This window comes from Saimiri boliviensis, chromosome 3 (assembly GCF_048565385.1).
Source record: "Saimiri boliviensis isolate mSaiBol1 chromosome 3, mSaiBol1.pri, whole genome shotgun sequence".
NCBI lineage: Eukaryota > Metazoa > Chordata > Mammalia > Primates > Cebidae > Saimiri > Saimiri boliviensis.
In genome coordinates, this window is record NC_133451.1 from 66597260 (window position 1) to 66612457 (window position 15198).

Here is a 15198-nt window from a genome sequence, read left to right on the forward strand (position 1 = left end):
AGAGATATTTTGAAATAAAATACAGGTCATCTATAGAACATGTAATTTTATAAAACCAAATCTTAAATTGAAGAGACATTTAAAATATATATTCTCAGAAAAACAAAATGTAAAAATAATACTTAAATAAAAATTATACATATACATTTGGCTAAAGTTCCATGACTTCAAGGTAGAATATGATGTCATTGCTGCAAAGTGTTCAACTATACAGGTATTAAACTATTTAAACTAAATAATATACAAATGAATTAACCCTTGACATTAAGTAGATGTAGAGCAATAAGACATTTAAATTAAAAAACAAACAACAACAGAATGGAGATGGCTAAAAATCACTGCCTGTACTGGTAATCTCCAAACCGTATTTCTTGGGAATACTTGCTTTTTGGTATGTTACGATGAAAAAACAAAGAGATTCAGCTATCTAATAAATTTAGAAAACCTAGCTTAAGAAAAAGAAATATGTTTCTTTGTTATTCATCCATTATTTATTTATTTATTTATTTATTTATTTAATTTTATTTTTAGAGACAGAGTCTTGCTCTGTTGTCCAGGCTAAACTGCAGAGGCACGATCATAGCTCACTGTACCCTCAAACTCCTGGGCTCAAGTAATCCTCCCACCCCAACCTCCTGAACAGCTGGGACTACTGGTATAAGCCACCATATGACTCCAGGGGAGTCATTGCCTAAGTCTGTTTTATCTTGTGAGTACTTCACGGAACACACTTTTACTAATAAGAATCTTTTTTACTTATCAAAACAAGGTGTAGTTCCTAATTTAAGAATATTCATTAGTGATTTAAGCTCACTACCTTATTGAAAAAAACAATCAAAATTATATTTTATGTGAAAAGCTTAAATATTAAAGCACATTTAAATTTAAATGGTTTAAATAATAAAGGAGTCTGAAGCTTGAAAATCAAAACTGTTACCTGCAGATTCAACAGAACTGCAGTTGAACTCCAAATTAGCCTATTATATAAAAGAGAAAGACCTATAGCATTTCTGTGGACAATAAAAGCACTTCAGAAAGAAAGCTATAACCTAAAATTCAAAAATGAGCTAAAAGAAAATGACATGAAGGAACACCATCATTCAGAATTAGTAAAACACAAACAATATGACAAAACTCAGGAAAGTATTAGAAGTAAAAGAATATTTCAGCTAGAGACTAAAAAAACACCACAAATGCTGCAATTATACATGCAGTGGAAAACAGACAAAACTACAGGGAGGACGCAGACATGTAAACACAAAAGCATGTTGTTGTTTTTTTAACTACATATTGAAAGGCCACATTTAAAACTTCGAGGAAAAATCAACCCAAAACAACTAACATCAAGACACAGTCAGGGCAGGCAGGCAGGAAGGAAAAAAGGATTAACAAATGAACCCTGCTTTCCCCTAGATTCATCTCTGGGAGCCTCCTTTAACCTCTGGGTTCACTCTGGTTTCCCTTTTATTTCCTGTATCCTTCAAAAACCAAAGTAAAGCAAAATAACACAACTTTGCACATTGTTTTGTTTTTTTAAGAAATGGTCTCACTATGGTGCCCACACTGGAGTACAGTGGCTATTCACAGGCACAATCACAGTGCACTGCAGCCTCAAACTCCTGGCCTCAAGCCATCCTCCCACCTCAGCCTCCTACACATTCTATTTTAATAAACAGAATTACTAGACTTGCCTGCTGACCTGCTCCATTTAAGAAATTTACTCTCTGCACAGATCCTGCCACCCCTATAGCTATAGTTTTTATAAGATGATCCTGTTTTCTGCTTCCTCTTTGCACAGCTATTGGATTAGGTTATGCACCCATCCAGGAATGATCCATTTTAGGCTAGTCAGTAATCTGACTGAAATAGCCTGATTTGAACACATGAGCTGAGCCAATCATATTCCTCATCAAAGAATGGGCAATTGAAGGGTTAACTGGTTTAATTAACTATGAAGTTGAACCATTGATGTCCATATGCAAGATAAGATTATGAAGAAGTTTAGGTGAAAAGAGAGCAGAATTCAAGAAACTCACAAGAAACAGACCATGAGTGAAAGACTATAAATCCTCTGAGGGAGAGAAAAAAGCTGCCCCTAAGTCCTGGACTATTTGGAAGATGGTTCTGCATAGCCTTGTATAAACACCATTTTTCTTGAGATTCCCTGGATCAGTCTCTATATTTCTTTTCATAAAAAGAACCTAACTAAAATAATTTTCACATCTCTAATTATTATAATTTCTTCAATTAGAAAAAAAAGCAAAATTTAATTCAGAGCCATGTTATTTAAAAACATCAGCTTGCCGGGTGCGGTGGCTCAAGCCTGTAATCCCAGCACTTTGGGAGGCCGAGGCGGGTGGATCACGAGGTCGAGAGATCGAGACCATCCTGGTCAACATGCTGAAACCCCGTCTCTACTAAAAATACAAAAAATTAGCTGGGCATGGTGGCGCGTGCCTGTAATCCCAGCCACTCAGGAGGCTGAGGCAGGAGAATTGCCTGAACCCAGGAGGTGGAGGTTGCGGTGAGCCGAGATCGGGCCATTGCACTCCAGCCTGGGTAACAAGAGCAAAACTCCGTCTCAAAAAAAAAAAAAAAAAAACATCAGCTTATATATTACATAAACAATAGGTTTCAGAGGGTGGGACAGATCTAGGTTTTTGTGGTGCCTTAAGCGTACACAATTTTGGGAACCTTTTTTAGAATAATGCAAAATTACAAATAAAAAATCATGTACAGCACTTGGAAGTAGCCCATAAAATGAGGTGCCCTAAATATTTAAATGTCATGGATATCATGGTAAATTCACCTCAGTTTAGAAAAGATAAGAATCCTGAATGAATATTGAAAGAGTAATGTGATTTACAAATTGAAAAAGTGGGGCAACTGAGTGTGATGGCTCACGCCTGTAATCCAACATTTTGGGCAGCAGAGGCAGGCAGATCAGTTGAGCCCAGGAATTTGAGACCAGCCAGGGCAACATGGTAAAACCCCCATCTCTACAAAATATAAAAATAAAAAAATTAGCCAGGTGTGGTAGTGCGCACCTGTAGTACTAGCTACTTGGGAAACTGAGACAGGAAGATTGGTTGGGCCCAAGAGGTGGAGGTTACAGTAAGCCAAGATGTGCCACTGGATTCCAGCCTGGACAAGAGAGACAGACCTTGCCTTAAAAAAAAACAAAAAACAAAAAAGGCCGGCGGTGGGCGCGTGCGGGCGCGGTGTGGGCAAGCGTTGTGGCTCACATCTGTAATCTCTGCATCTCTGCATTTTGGGAGGCCAAAGTGGGAGGATCTCTTGACACCAGGAGTTCAAGACCAGTCTGGGCAACATAGTAACACCTCCTCTTAACAAAAAAAAAAAAAAAAAAAAAACCATAAAAATAAAATGAAAACATTTGCTGGTTGCTATGGCAAGTGCCTGTAGTCCTAGCTACTTGAGAGACTGAGGCAAGAGGACTGCTTGAACCCAGGAGTTTGAATGAGGCTGCAGTGAGCTATGGTCATACACCACTGCATTCCAGCCTGGGTGACAGAGAGAGACCTCACGAGGAGGAAAGGAGAGATGAGAGAGTAAAGAGAGGAGACGAGAGAAGAAAACAAAAAGTGCTCCTACAGTAAAATAACACTGCAATTTTCTCACACTTTACTTCAGTGTTTATTAAACATACCCTGAATTTAATCAGGAACAAACAGTAGGAAATAAAAATAAAAGTCATTCTAGCAAAGAGTTTTTCTTTGAAAGTTAAAGAAAGGCTCAGAGAAGAGTTCCAGATTATTTGAGACTAAAGAGATATGGGAATTAAGTGTAACTTGCAGTCCTAATTAACATCTTGGATGAAAGAAAATAATAAAGTATTATTGTGATAACTGATGAAAAGTAAATATGAACCACAGATAACAATATTATAAAATGTAAACTTTTCTAAATTTTAACATTGCATCATAGTTGTGGAAGGGAATATTCTTATTCTTAGGAAACTAACTTATTTAGGGGCAAAAGGGCTTGATGTCTACAACTAACTCTAAAACAGTTCAGAATAAAATAGTTTTACACACACACACAGAGGAATACATGATGAAGAAAGAAAGCAATGTAGTTTAATTGGTGAATCTGGAAAACATATATAACAGATCCTTGTGGTATTCTTGAAAGTTTAAAATTATTAATTACAAAACCTGAGAGACATAATCAAATGCAATTATGTGAGCCTTGAGTGGTTCCTGGTTCAAGAGAAAAACATCTCTAACAAATGTTTTGAGGGTGGGTGCGGTGGCTTATTCCTCCCAGCACTTTGGGAGGCCAAGCTGGGTGGATCACAAGGTCAGGAGTTCAAGACTAGCCTGGCCAATATGGTAAAATCCCATCTCTGCAAAAAATACAAAAATTAGCCAGGCGTGGTATTGGGCACCTGTAATCCCAGCTACTTGGGAGGCTGAGGCAGGAGAATCACTTGAAACCGGGAAGCGGAAGTTGCAGTGAGCCGAGATTGCACCACCGTACTCCAGCCTGGGCGACAGAGTGAGACTATGTTTCAGGGAAAAAAAAAAAAGTTTTGGGCTAATTAAACATATCTGAATACACAGACTGATTTCTTTTTTCTTTCTTTCTTTTTTTTTGAGATGGAGTCTCTCTCTGTCACCCAGACTGGAGTGCAGTGGCACGAACTCGGCTCACTGCAACCTCCACCTTCCAGGTTCAAGCAATTCTCCTGCCTCAGCCTCCTGAGTAACTGGGACAACAGGCATGTGCCACCCTGCCAGGGTAATTATATTTTTAGTAGACAGGGGATTTCACCATATTGGCCAGGCTAGTCTCGAACTCCTGACCTCATGATCCACCTGCCTCGGCCTCCCAAAGAGCAGGGATTACAGATGTGAGCCACTGCGCCCGGTCTAGACTGATAATTTTTACTGAATTCATGTTAACCTATTAGGTATCTGATAATAGTATCATGGTTGCATTAAAAAAATCTTTAAGTGATGCATGTTTTTAGGTCCAAAGTGTCGTATCTGCACCTTATTTAGGAATGGTTCACAACAAGATGGTAGAGAGAGAAAATAAATATAACAAAATAACTGGGAAATTTAAGTGAAGGGAATATGGATATTCCTTGAACTATTTCACTTTCCTTTGGGTCTAAAATTTTTTATAACAAAATAGTTACTGGAATGTGGCAACAATAAAAGCAAATGTAATGGCCTCAATGATATTCTGTATCTACAATAAAGCAATATATTCAAAAGTATCAATTAAAAACCTAACCTGGCTGGTGCAGTGGTACACACCTGTAATTCCAGCACTTGGGGAGCTGTGCAAGGATAATTAATATTCTATATGACTGCCATTATTTGACAAATACAAGAAAAACTATGAAGATATAAATTTACTGCATGCCATAACTTACCTCATGCTTTAACTGGCAATGTACTTTGATATGTGTCTCTAAAATAATTAAAACTTTTTACTCTTTTATTCAGTTAATTCAGTTAACTATTACCCATTCTAGTATTGCTACTTAGAAGCAATTTGTCAGTTTTTTTTTTAAAAAAACTGAGTCTTATTATAATTTCCTTAATAGATAAGCAACTTCACATCTTTACCTCGAAAACAAACATATCTAACCTTACTATGGAATTGTCTTAACATGAGTTAAATTCCCTATTGCTGACTGATCTTCATCAGTTTGAAAATCTAGGCTGGGCATGATGGCTCATGCCTGTGATCCCAGCACTTTGGGAAGGGAAGGTAGGCAGATCACAAGGTCAGGAGTTCGAGACCAGCCTAAGCAACATAGTGAAAGCCTGTCTCTACTAAAAATACAAAAATTAGGTGGATGTGGTGGCACACACCTGTGGTCCCAGCTACTAGGGAGGCTGAGGCAAGAGAATCGCTTGAATGCGGGAGGTGGAAGTTGTAGTAAGCTGAGACCATGCCATTGCATTCGAGCCTGGGTGACAGAGTGAGCTTTGTCTCAAATCAAAAAAAAAAAAAAAAAAAAAAAAAGGCGCCGTGGCTGACGCCTATAATCCTAGCACTTTAGGGGGCTGAGGTGGGTGGACTGCCTGAGGTCAGGAGTTTGAGACCAGCGTGGCCTACATAATGAAACCCCAACTCTACTAAAAATACAAATAATTAGCTGGGCGTGATGGTGTACACCTGTAATCCCAGCTACTGTGGAAGCTGAGGCAGGAGAATCACTTGAACCTGGGAGGTGGAGGTTGCAGTGAGCCGAGATTGTGCCATTGCACTCCAGCCCGGGCAACAGGAGCGAAATTCCATCTCCAAAAAAAAAAAAAAAAATCTAATCACTGCTTCGTAATTATGTGATAATGTGAAATCAGTTGTGTTGTTTAAGCAGATGAGATTTTGTTTTCTTTTGCTCTGTTGCCCAGGCTGGAGTACAGTGGTATGATCTTGGCTCACTGCAACCTCTGCCTCCCCGGTTCATGTGATTCTCCTGCCTCAGTCCCCAAGTAGCTGGGATTACAGGCGCACACCACAACACCTAACTAATTTTTGCATTTTTAGTAAGATGGGTTTTTGCCATGTTGGCCAGGCTGGTCTTGAACTCCTGACCTCAGGTGATCCATCTGCCTCCACCTCCCAAAGTTGTAGGATTACAGGCAGACAGCCACCGTGCCCATACTAGATGAGATTTAAAGAAGAACCAAAAGGATGTAATTTTCACACTTAAGGGTAGAAATCTTTCTCCTTGGAAGCTGTATTCTCACAACTAAAAGTAAACATAAATTAGTAACAGATATAAGGATTAATTTTTTTCCCTCTAAAAATGATACCTCAGGACAAGAGTGGTAGCTCACACTTGTAAATCCCAGCACTTTGGGAGGTAGGAGGATTGCTTGAGTTCAGGAGTTTGACAAAACTCCAGGCTGGAGTTTTAGACAAAACTCCAGGCTGGAGATAGTAAGACCCTATCTCTAATAAAAATAAATAATACTAATAATCCCTTTTAGAAAAACTTCAATATTTTAGGTTTGATATAACCTACGTTGATTCTAATAATTTAAATACTAAAAAAATTTTTTGGAATTCCACAGATGCCAAGAGTACACATTACATTTTTATGGTATTAAAATTATGATGAGGTTTAAAACCTGCTGTTTTTAAGAAAACATATATGCAGATTCTTATGGAATTACAGTGCATAAAACTCACCATTTGATGCTGATGAACATGGAGTCAACAAACTAAGTGGGGAAAAATGCTGTCTGTTAAAGTTAGCAGCTGTGGGTGCTCCTCCAAGGGGTGCCCCAGGTCCGTACATCTGACCTCCTGAAAGGTTTGAGGCAAAATTTCCCAAATGTGTTGAAGAAGGTGTTACAGAACCATATGGCGAGTCCACATTGACAATACCTATAATGTAGAAGGTCATGATAATTTATAATAGTTATCTCTACAAGAAACAGACACACCCTACTTGGCCCTAAATATATTCAAAACTATTTCATATTATTAAAAAAAAAAAAAAATCCCGTCTGGGCATGGTGCCCCACACCTGTAATTACTTTGGGAGGCCAAGGTGGCAGGACTGCTTAAGGCCAGGTGTTCAAGACTGGTCTGAGCAATACATCAAGACCCCACCTCAAAAAACAAAATACAAACAAAAAAAAGCCTGTAATCCCAATACTTTTGGGAGGTCACGGTGAGAGGACTGCTCGAGCCCAGAGTTTGAGACCAGGCTGGGCAACATAGTGAGACTGTCTCAACAAAAAAAAAAAAAAAAAAAAAAAAAAAAAACCACCAAATTAGCCAACTGTGGTGCATGTTTGTAGTTCCAGTTACTTGGAAGGCTGAGGTGGGAGAACTGCTTGAGTCCAGGAGGTTAAGGCTATAATAAGCTGTGATGGCACCATTGCATGCCAGAGTGACATAGTGAGAACCTGTCTCACACACACAAAAAACAACTATATAGATAATCATAAAAGGAACAATTATCACATTATACTGTTAAATTCAAATTATAATTTACTGGGAACAAATTATATTCTTGATTGCAGCACTTTCAGTACTAGTGGGCATTAATGTTTTAGCTAAAAAAGATCAATTAGTTTTCCTTTACATGAGCTTTTTGTCAAAGTGGACTTTTGTTGCCTTTACGGATCATAAAATTAATGCAAACTTATTTTAAAAACCCAAACCCAGGGCCGGGCGCGGTGGCTCAAGCCTGTAATCCCAGCGCTTTGGGAGGCTGAGGCAGATGGATCACGAGGTCAAGAGATCGAGACCATCCTGGTCAACATGGTGAAACCCCGTCTCTACTAAAAATACAAAAAATTAGCTGGGCGTGGTGGCACGTGCCTGTAATCCCAGCTACTCAGGAGGCTGAGGCAGGAGAATTGTCTGAACCCAGGAGGCGGAGGTTGCGGTGAGCCAAGATCACGCCATTGAACTCCAGCCTGGGTAACAAGAGTGAAACCCCGCCTCAAAAAACAAACAAACAAACAAACAAACAAACAAACAAAAAAACCCAAACCCAAAAACCATATACGTAAAGAAATTGAAACTTCCAGGATTTCCTGTTTCAAAGACAAATATGTGTGTATCTGTGAGAGAGAAAAAGAGGAGGAAGAGTAAATGTTTATCTTTAGGAAACATTTTTTAAAAAATGTTTATTTTTAGGGATAAAGGTAAAACACCTACTCTTCTTCCTCTTTTTCTCTCTCACAGATACACACATTTGTTTTCAAAATATGTTCATTAAAAAAAGTACTATAAATGTCTACACACTAAGCTATTTACACAAATAACCTATCTATCTGATTTTAGTCTAATGGGTTAAAACTACAGAAAAAAAAGAAATAACTGTCAATGATTTTTTTTTTTTTTAAATTTAGGAGACAGGCCTTTCTCTGTTGCTCAGGGTACAGTGCAGTGGCGTCATTATTATAGCTCACAGTAGCCTCAAACTCTTGGGCTCAAGCAATCCTCTTGCCTCAGCCTCCTAAGTATCTGGGACCACAGGTGTGTGCCACAGACCTAGATATATTTTTGTTTTACCTTTTAATAGCTTTCATAGAATACATATTCAATATTGGATTTAAAATAGATTTAAGGACCAAATAGTTGTATAAAACTAGGGGGAAAACGGCTGCAGATATGATTCTATGATGGAGAGATCTGATGCTTATATATTAACCATGTGGCCATGCTTTCCACAGCCAATACTGGAACAATTTGTCTTTTCTTCTTTCAAGAAGACAGGAGATTGCTCTGTTGCCCATAGCTCACCATGGCCTCCACCTACTGGACTCAAGCAATCCTCCTGCCTCAACCTCCTAAGTAGCTGGGATTACAGGTACATGACACCACACCCAGCTTTTTTATTTATTTTTGTAGTGACAGGGTCTCACTATTTTGCCCAGGCTAGTCTTCTGGACTCAAATGAGCCTCAGCCTCCCAAACTGTTGGGATTACAAGTGTGAGCCACTACATTCAGCTAATCTGTCATTTGTAAGATGCAGTGTGAGGTTCAAAACATCACCTATATCATGCTCCTTTCAGAAATGTTAGACCTGAATCTAAGCATGGATTAACAAAATAGCTGAATTAAACTTGCCAAAGGAGTCAATGTCAAGAACTGCAGAGGAAGGCAGTAGAATGCTTTAGATGGAGGAAGACCAAAGACACATAACAGCCAAAAGTAATGTGTGAACCTTGACTGAATCTTCGACCAAAAGGCAGGGAAAACAGATACACACAGGCAGAAAGAACATATTTGGGAAAATGGTATTTTATGTTGAGTGTTATTATCAAATTCATTCTCATTTCTTTGATGCAGTAATAGTGGCAAAGCTGTGAAGGCAAACATTCTAAAGATATATATCAAAGTATTTAGGGGTAAAGCAGCATGTTTGAAAGTTATCTTCTCATGATTTGACAGAAGAAAAGAGAGATAGGATAAAAAGAGGGAAAAAGAAAAGAAGGATGAAGAAGTAGAGAGACAGGTAAGACAAGACAAGAGGGGACAGAAAGGAAAGGAAGCAGCAAAAGAGAGGAAAAAAGAGGACAGAGGAAGGAAAAGGGGAGGGGAGTGAGGGAGAAAGTTTGAAAAGATGTTAACAAGTGGAGAATATGTTAATAAATGTGGAAACATAAAGGTATTTATTATGCTGTTTATTCTGTTCCTTACATTTTTATGTGACTTAAAAAAACTTTTCAAAATACAAACTATAAAAACAGATCGGAGTTTAAAACACAAATGATCAAATTATTTACATAAGAAAAGCTAAAGGAAGAAAATTATGTATGGAACACAAAATGAATTAGGAAGTAGTGAGAAGTGAACATTCGTATCTGAAAGAAGTTTAGGAGAAAATCTTCCTATGTAATAAAAGGATGGGTACCTTTAACTCAAAATAACCTGAATTAGGTAATTGACTTGTAGTTAAACTTCAATGCTAATTTTGGCTTTAATCAACCATACACTCCCAAAAAAACCTCACCTTCCTTACAGAGCGGGACTTTATTCTATATCTTTTCAAAAAATAGGAATTTTTTTTTTGTTCTCTAGTCTTAATTTTAGCCTTTCTGAACACCACACCTAGATTATCACATTTTTGGAAAGGTAAAGCATTAAATTGCAACCACTACAAAAATCAAACTCAAAAGCATTTTCAAAGCTTTCTCTATGAACACTAAAATTTAAATTTCATATTTTGTGTTGCGTGTTTATTCTTTTTTTTTTTTTTTTTTTTTTTGAGACAGTGTCTGGCTCTGTGCAGACTGGAGTGCAGAGGTGTGATCTCGGCTCACTGTAACCTCTGCCTCTAGGGCTTAAGTCATCCTTCCACCTCAGCCCCCCAAGTAGCTAGGACTACAGGGGTGCACCACCATGCCCAGCTAATTTTTGTATTTTTGTAGAGACAGGGTCTCCCCATGTTGCCTAGGCTGGTCTGGAACTCCAGGGCTTAAGCAATCGACCCACCTTCACTTCCCAAAGTGCTGGGATTACAGGCATAAGCCACCGTGCCAAGCCTATTCTTTTTTTTGAGACAGTTTTTCGCTCTTGTTACCCAGGCTGGAGTGCAATGGCGCGATCTCGGCTCACCGCAACCTCTGCCTCCTGGGTTCAGGCAATTCTCCTGCCTCAGCCTCCTGAGTAGCTGGGATTACAGGCACGCGCCACCATGCCCAGCTAATTTTTTGTATTTTTAGTAGAGATGGGGTTTCACCATGTTGACCAGGATGGTCTCAATCTCTTGACCTCGTGATCCACTGTGCCCGGCCCAAGCCTATTCTTAAAAGAAATTTTTTTTAAAAAAAATTCTAAAAATGTCAAAACAGGCATCAGGCCAAATTTGGCCTATAGACCACAGTGTGGTCATCTCTTACACAGACTCTTTAATTACTTGAAATCCTTACATTAAAACCCAATAGCTTTAAATGCAAACTGGCATCCTGGATTATTAGATCCTACAACAGAAAAAAGATATTACTGGAAAACGTGTGAAATCTGCCTAAAATCTCAAGTCTAGTTAGTAGTACTATACTAATATTAATCTTTTTAGTTTTGAAATGTATCATGGTTATGTAAGATGGTTGCATGAAGGGAAGCGGAGGAATTACAGAACTCTTCCATAAGTCTAAAAATATTTCAGAGTAAAAATTTTTTTTAAAAAAAGCAATAGCTTACAATCAGGAGATCTTTATATCTTCTGGATATATCAGTGTTGTCCCAATAGAACTTTCGATAATAACAGAAATGTTCAAATCTTTGCTGTCCAGTATGGTAGCTACCAGCCTCAAGTGTTTTTTAAGCACTTGAAATATGGATAGCCTAAGAATTTATTTTTAAAATTTTCATTAATTTAAATATAAAATGCACACATGATTACTGGCTACCATATCAGACTGTGTAGTTCTATTTTTAAAATAATTTTAGAAATAAAAAAGATAATCAGAAATAAAACTGAATTTTAAAAATCTCTGTTATTTAGCATTTGAAATAAATGTAAACTTTTGGTGACATTATCTTATTAAAGTAAAACGTAAGAGACTGCTGAAAGAGAAAAATATGCCTAGGCCAGGCGTGGTGCCTCATGCCTGTAATACCAGCAGTTTGGGAGGCCAAGGCGGGCAGATCACCTGAGGTTGGGAGTTCAAGACCAGCTTGGCCAACACGGTGAAACCCTGTCTCTACTAAAAATCCAAAAATTAGCTGGGAGTGGTGGTACATGTCTGTAATCCCAGCTAATAGAGAAACTAAGGTGGGAGAATCATTTGAACCTGGGAGGTGGAGGTCTAGCCTGGGTGACAGAGCCTCTGTCTCAAAAAAAACAAAACAAAGAAAAAAACATGCCTGACCAGAAGACTTATGTATGGAAAATTAAATAAAAATCTATTGTAGCTTTTTAAAAGATTTTTTAAAGCTCACCATACTAAACACAAATAATACAACAGCATCTGAGTTACCTGAATCCAACAATCTTTGTCTATATTGCCCAGTAAGAGAGTACAAACATTAGAAAATGACCAAGAATTGTCACATCACTTGTGCAAATGAGCAGCTGCAGAATGTCCAAAAATATAAACTCACCTGAGGGACTTGGAGCAGGTCTCTGTAATGGTGGTCTAAAACCTGGAGCTTTGGAAGTATCAGACTGATGTAAATGATCTGAATTTGGCAAATATGAGGATTTTCCTGATAGCATAGATTCTGGTGTTGACTGAGATGAAACAACAGATCCTCCCCAGAAGGCATGAGCAGAAGTAGGGCTGTTTTCAAACAATGTGCTAAAGGGCCCAAATGGTAAGGGGGCACTGAAATTGGGAGCAATAGGCTTATTTGCAGGATGTACTGAATTCTGACAAGCACTTTGTGTACTTAAGGTCGAAGGTAGCTGGACAGAAGAGGGAACACTGTGAGGTCTTTTAATGTGATTGACACTGATGACTGCAACAGATGAATTTTGCACTGAAGCTGAATTCTTGTGAGGGGCAGTTGTGCCATGAGGGGGTGGTCTAATAGCAGGGGTTTCCATTTTAGGAGCAGGCTGGGGGCATCCCATTTGTGTCTGAGGCATAGGGTAAGTCACTGGGGCAGTAGAAGGCACCGCCACTGGAGCAGAACTTGTTGCTAAAGGAGGAACAGTCATTCTAACTTCCGGGGGAGGAACCTGAGACTGCTGAAGAGGTGGTCTTGGTTCCTGAGAAACAGATCCCGGAGGTTGTTGCTGATTAGAATGAGCTGATGAACTCCCAGAAGAACTGCTGCTGTTTGGAGGTCTAGTGTTTGTTGTTTCTACTACTGGTGGACTACCTGCTTCCTGTTCAGAGGAAGATGCCACTTTATTTGGAGATGCTGATCCACAATCCAAAGGGCTGTTTCTAGAAACCCCTCCTGGCTGGGCTGGTGGTGATGGGGAAGATGGGGATGATACTGGATAGTGTTCTTTGGCAGTAGGCATAGGATATGTGGCATTTGTGGGTGCAGTACTGTTGTTGCTTGCCGTGGTTGTGACTGTTGTTGTGGTGGCATTGGATGTCTTCACAACTGTGACAAAAAGCTGCCTTCGGACAGAAGGTGAACTTGGACTGCCATTTGTAGATGTACCAGGCACCGTTGAAGCTGATGAACTGGTTGTAGTTGTTGGGCTTGAAGTTAAAGAACCTGCTGAATTCACCTGAGAACCACTGCTGTTCTGATTGCTATGGCGAGGCACCATGTGAGGCTTAGGCGAGTTAGTAGCTCTGGCAGGGCTCAAAGGCCTGACAGGAAAAGGACCCCAAGTGGATTGAGCTGGTGGAAAAGTACCTCCAAAGTGGGTCATGGGCAACCTTGGTGGACGGATCTGCTGGAAAGTCTGAGCAGCAAGCAAAGCATGTGCAAACTGTGGAGGAGGATATGCTAATGGAAGAGAAACTGGAAAACCAGGCCTCACATTATTCACTGGGTTCTTAATGGTTTTGTGAGTGGATGCAGAAGAAATTGCAGGCACAGTGAGTGCTGTGGCAGTTTGAGATGTTGATGACAGAGCTACAGTTGTCATTTTAATTCCCATTAAGGAACTGTTAGCAGCAGTGGTGGTAGGTGCTGATGACCCTATTTTGGAATTTGCTGAGGAGCTTTTCAAACGATTCTTTGGAATAAGTTCATCAATTTCTTTGTCTGGATCCTTGATCAAAGCATTAATCAACTGAGTTGCTTGTCTTGTTGATTCAGTGCCACCCCTATAAGTTGAGAAAAAAAAGTTAGGTAGAATTTTCCCTACTTTTGTATGCAAAGCCTTTTTTAATATGTATGTATGTACACACACACACACACACACACAAACACACACATTGGTGTACATACATACACACATACAAAGGACAGATAACAAAAGCTGAGCAGCAATTTTCTTACCATTCTTGAGATATTCTATAAACAAAGCACTAAATTGTCCTGAATGACTATTTTTCAGAGAAATAGTAAATGGCTTATTTTTCAAAAATACATTTCACTATTGTTTGCTTAGACTAATAAAATCACTTTCCTACTGTAAAATACGCTACAGTTAGAAAAATCACTGCACACAAAAGCCTATGTAATCTACAATGTTACTGAAACATTTGATTAAAACTAAAAATATTGAAACTGAATCAACACTAAAAATATATAAGTAAACAAGGAAAATAATACAACTGAGTAAGAAAACAGTATTTTATTTTAAATTCTGGTATCTAGGATGACTCCATATACTACAAATTCATTCGTAGTTTGTCTATTAGTAGGATAATTACTGTTAAGTCCTCTGGGAAGATGGCTTAAAATGAGGGGGGAATCCTGATAGTGCCAACAATAGCTATATAAAACCTTAATGCTGGATCTTCAGGAAAACATTTGATATTTATGGAAACTCAAGGGAGAAAGGAAAACATTTGATATTTATGAAACTCACCCATAAAGGCTATCTAGTTGCCTATTTTTTTTTAAATTTTGTTTTTTTTATATGGGAGTTCAGGAGGAATGGTTCCCACTTTTTTAGATAAGATACGCTGGGGCTACTCAACTCCACAGGGAAAAACAATTTAAGAAGACAATGAATAAAATACAGAGATTGCTACTTGCTTTCTTATTTTTGAGGTACGATATACCTATTAGCCCTTCCATATACTGCAAAGGGGCATCTGCCTCACACAAACAAACTTATAACTGCCATCTAAAAAATATAAAACTCTTTTTCAAAGAAACTT

General features: G+C 38.7%; 1 protein-coding gene across 8 annotated transcripts in view; it reads right to left on the bottom strand.

Moving 5' to 3' along the window:
• The window catches only part of ANKRD17 (ankyrin repeat domain 17), a 180430-nt gene that overhangs the window by 2914 nt on the left and 162318 nt on the right, over positions 1 to 15198 (bottom strand). For 7 of the 8 annotated variants that reach the window (XM_074396257.1, XM_074396256.1, XM_074396252.1 and 4 more), the window contains 2 exons: positions 12560 to 14193; positions 7180 to 7377 (listed from right to left, as the gene is read on the bottom strand). In XM_074396257.1, coding sequence (XP_074252358.1) covers positions 7180 to 7377; positions 12560 to 14193 — 1832 coding nt within the window. The remainder of the gene's footprint in view (positions 1 to 7179; positions 7378 to 12559; positions 14194 to 15198) is intronic. The other variant, XM_074396253.1, reaches the window with a different exon arrangement.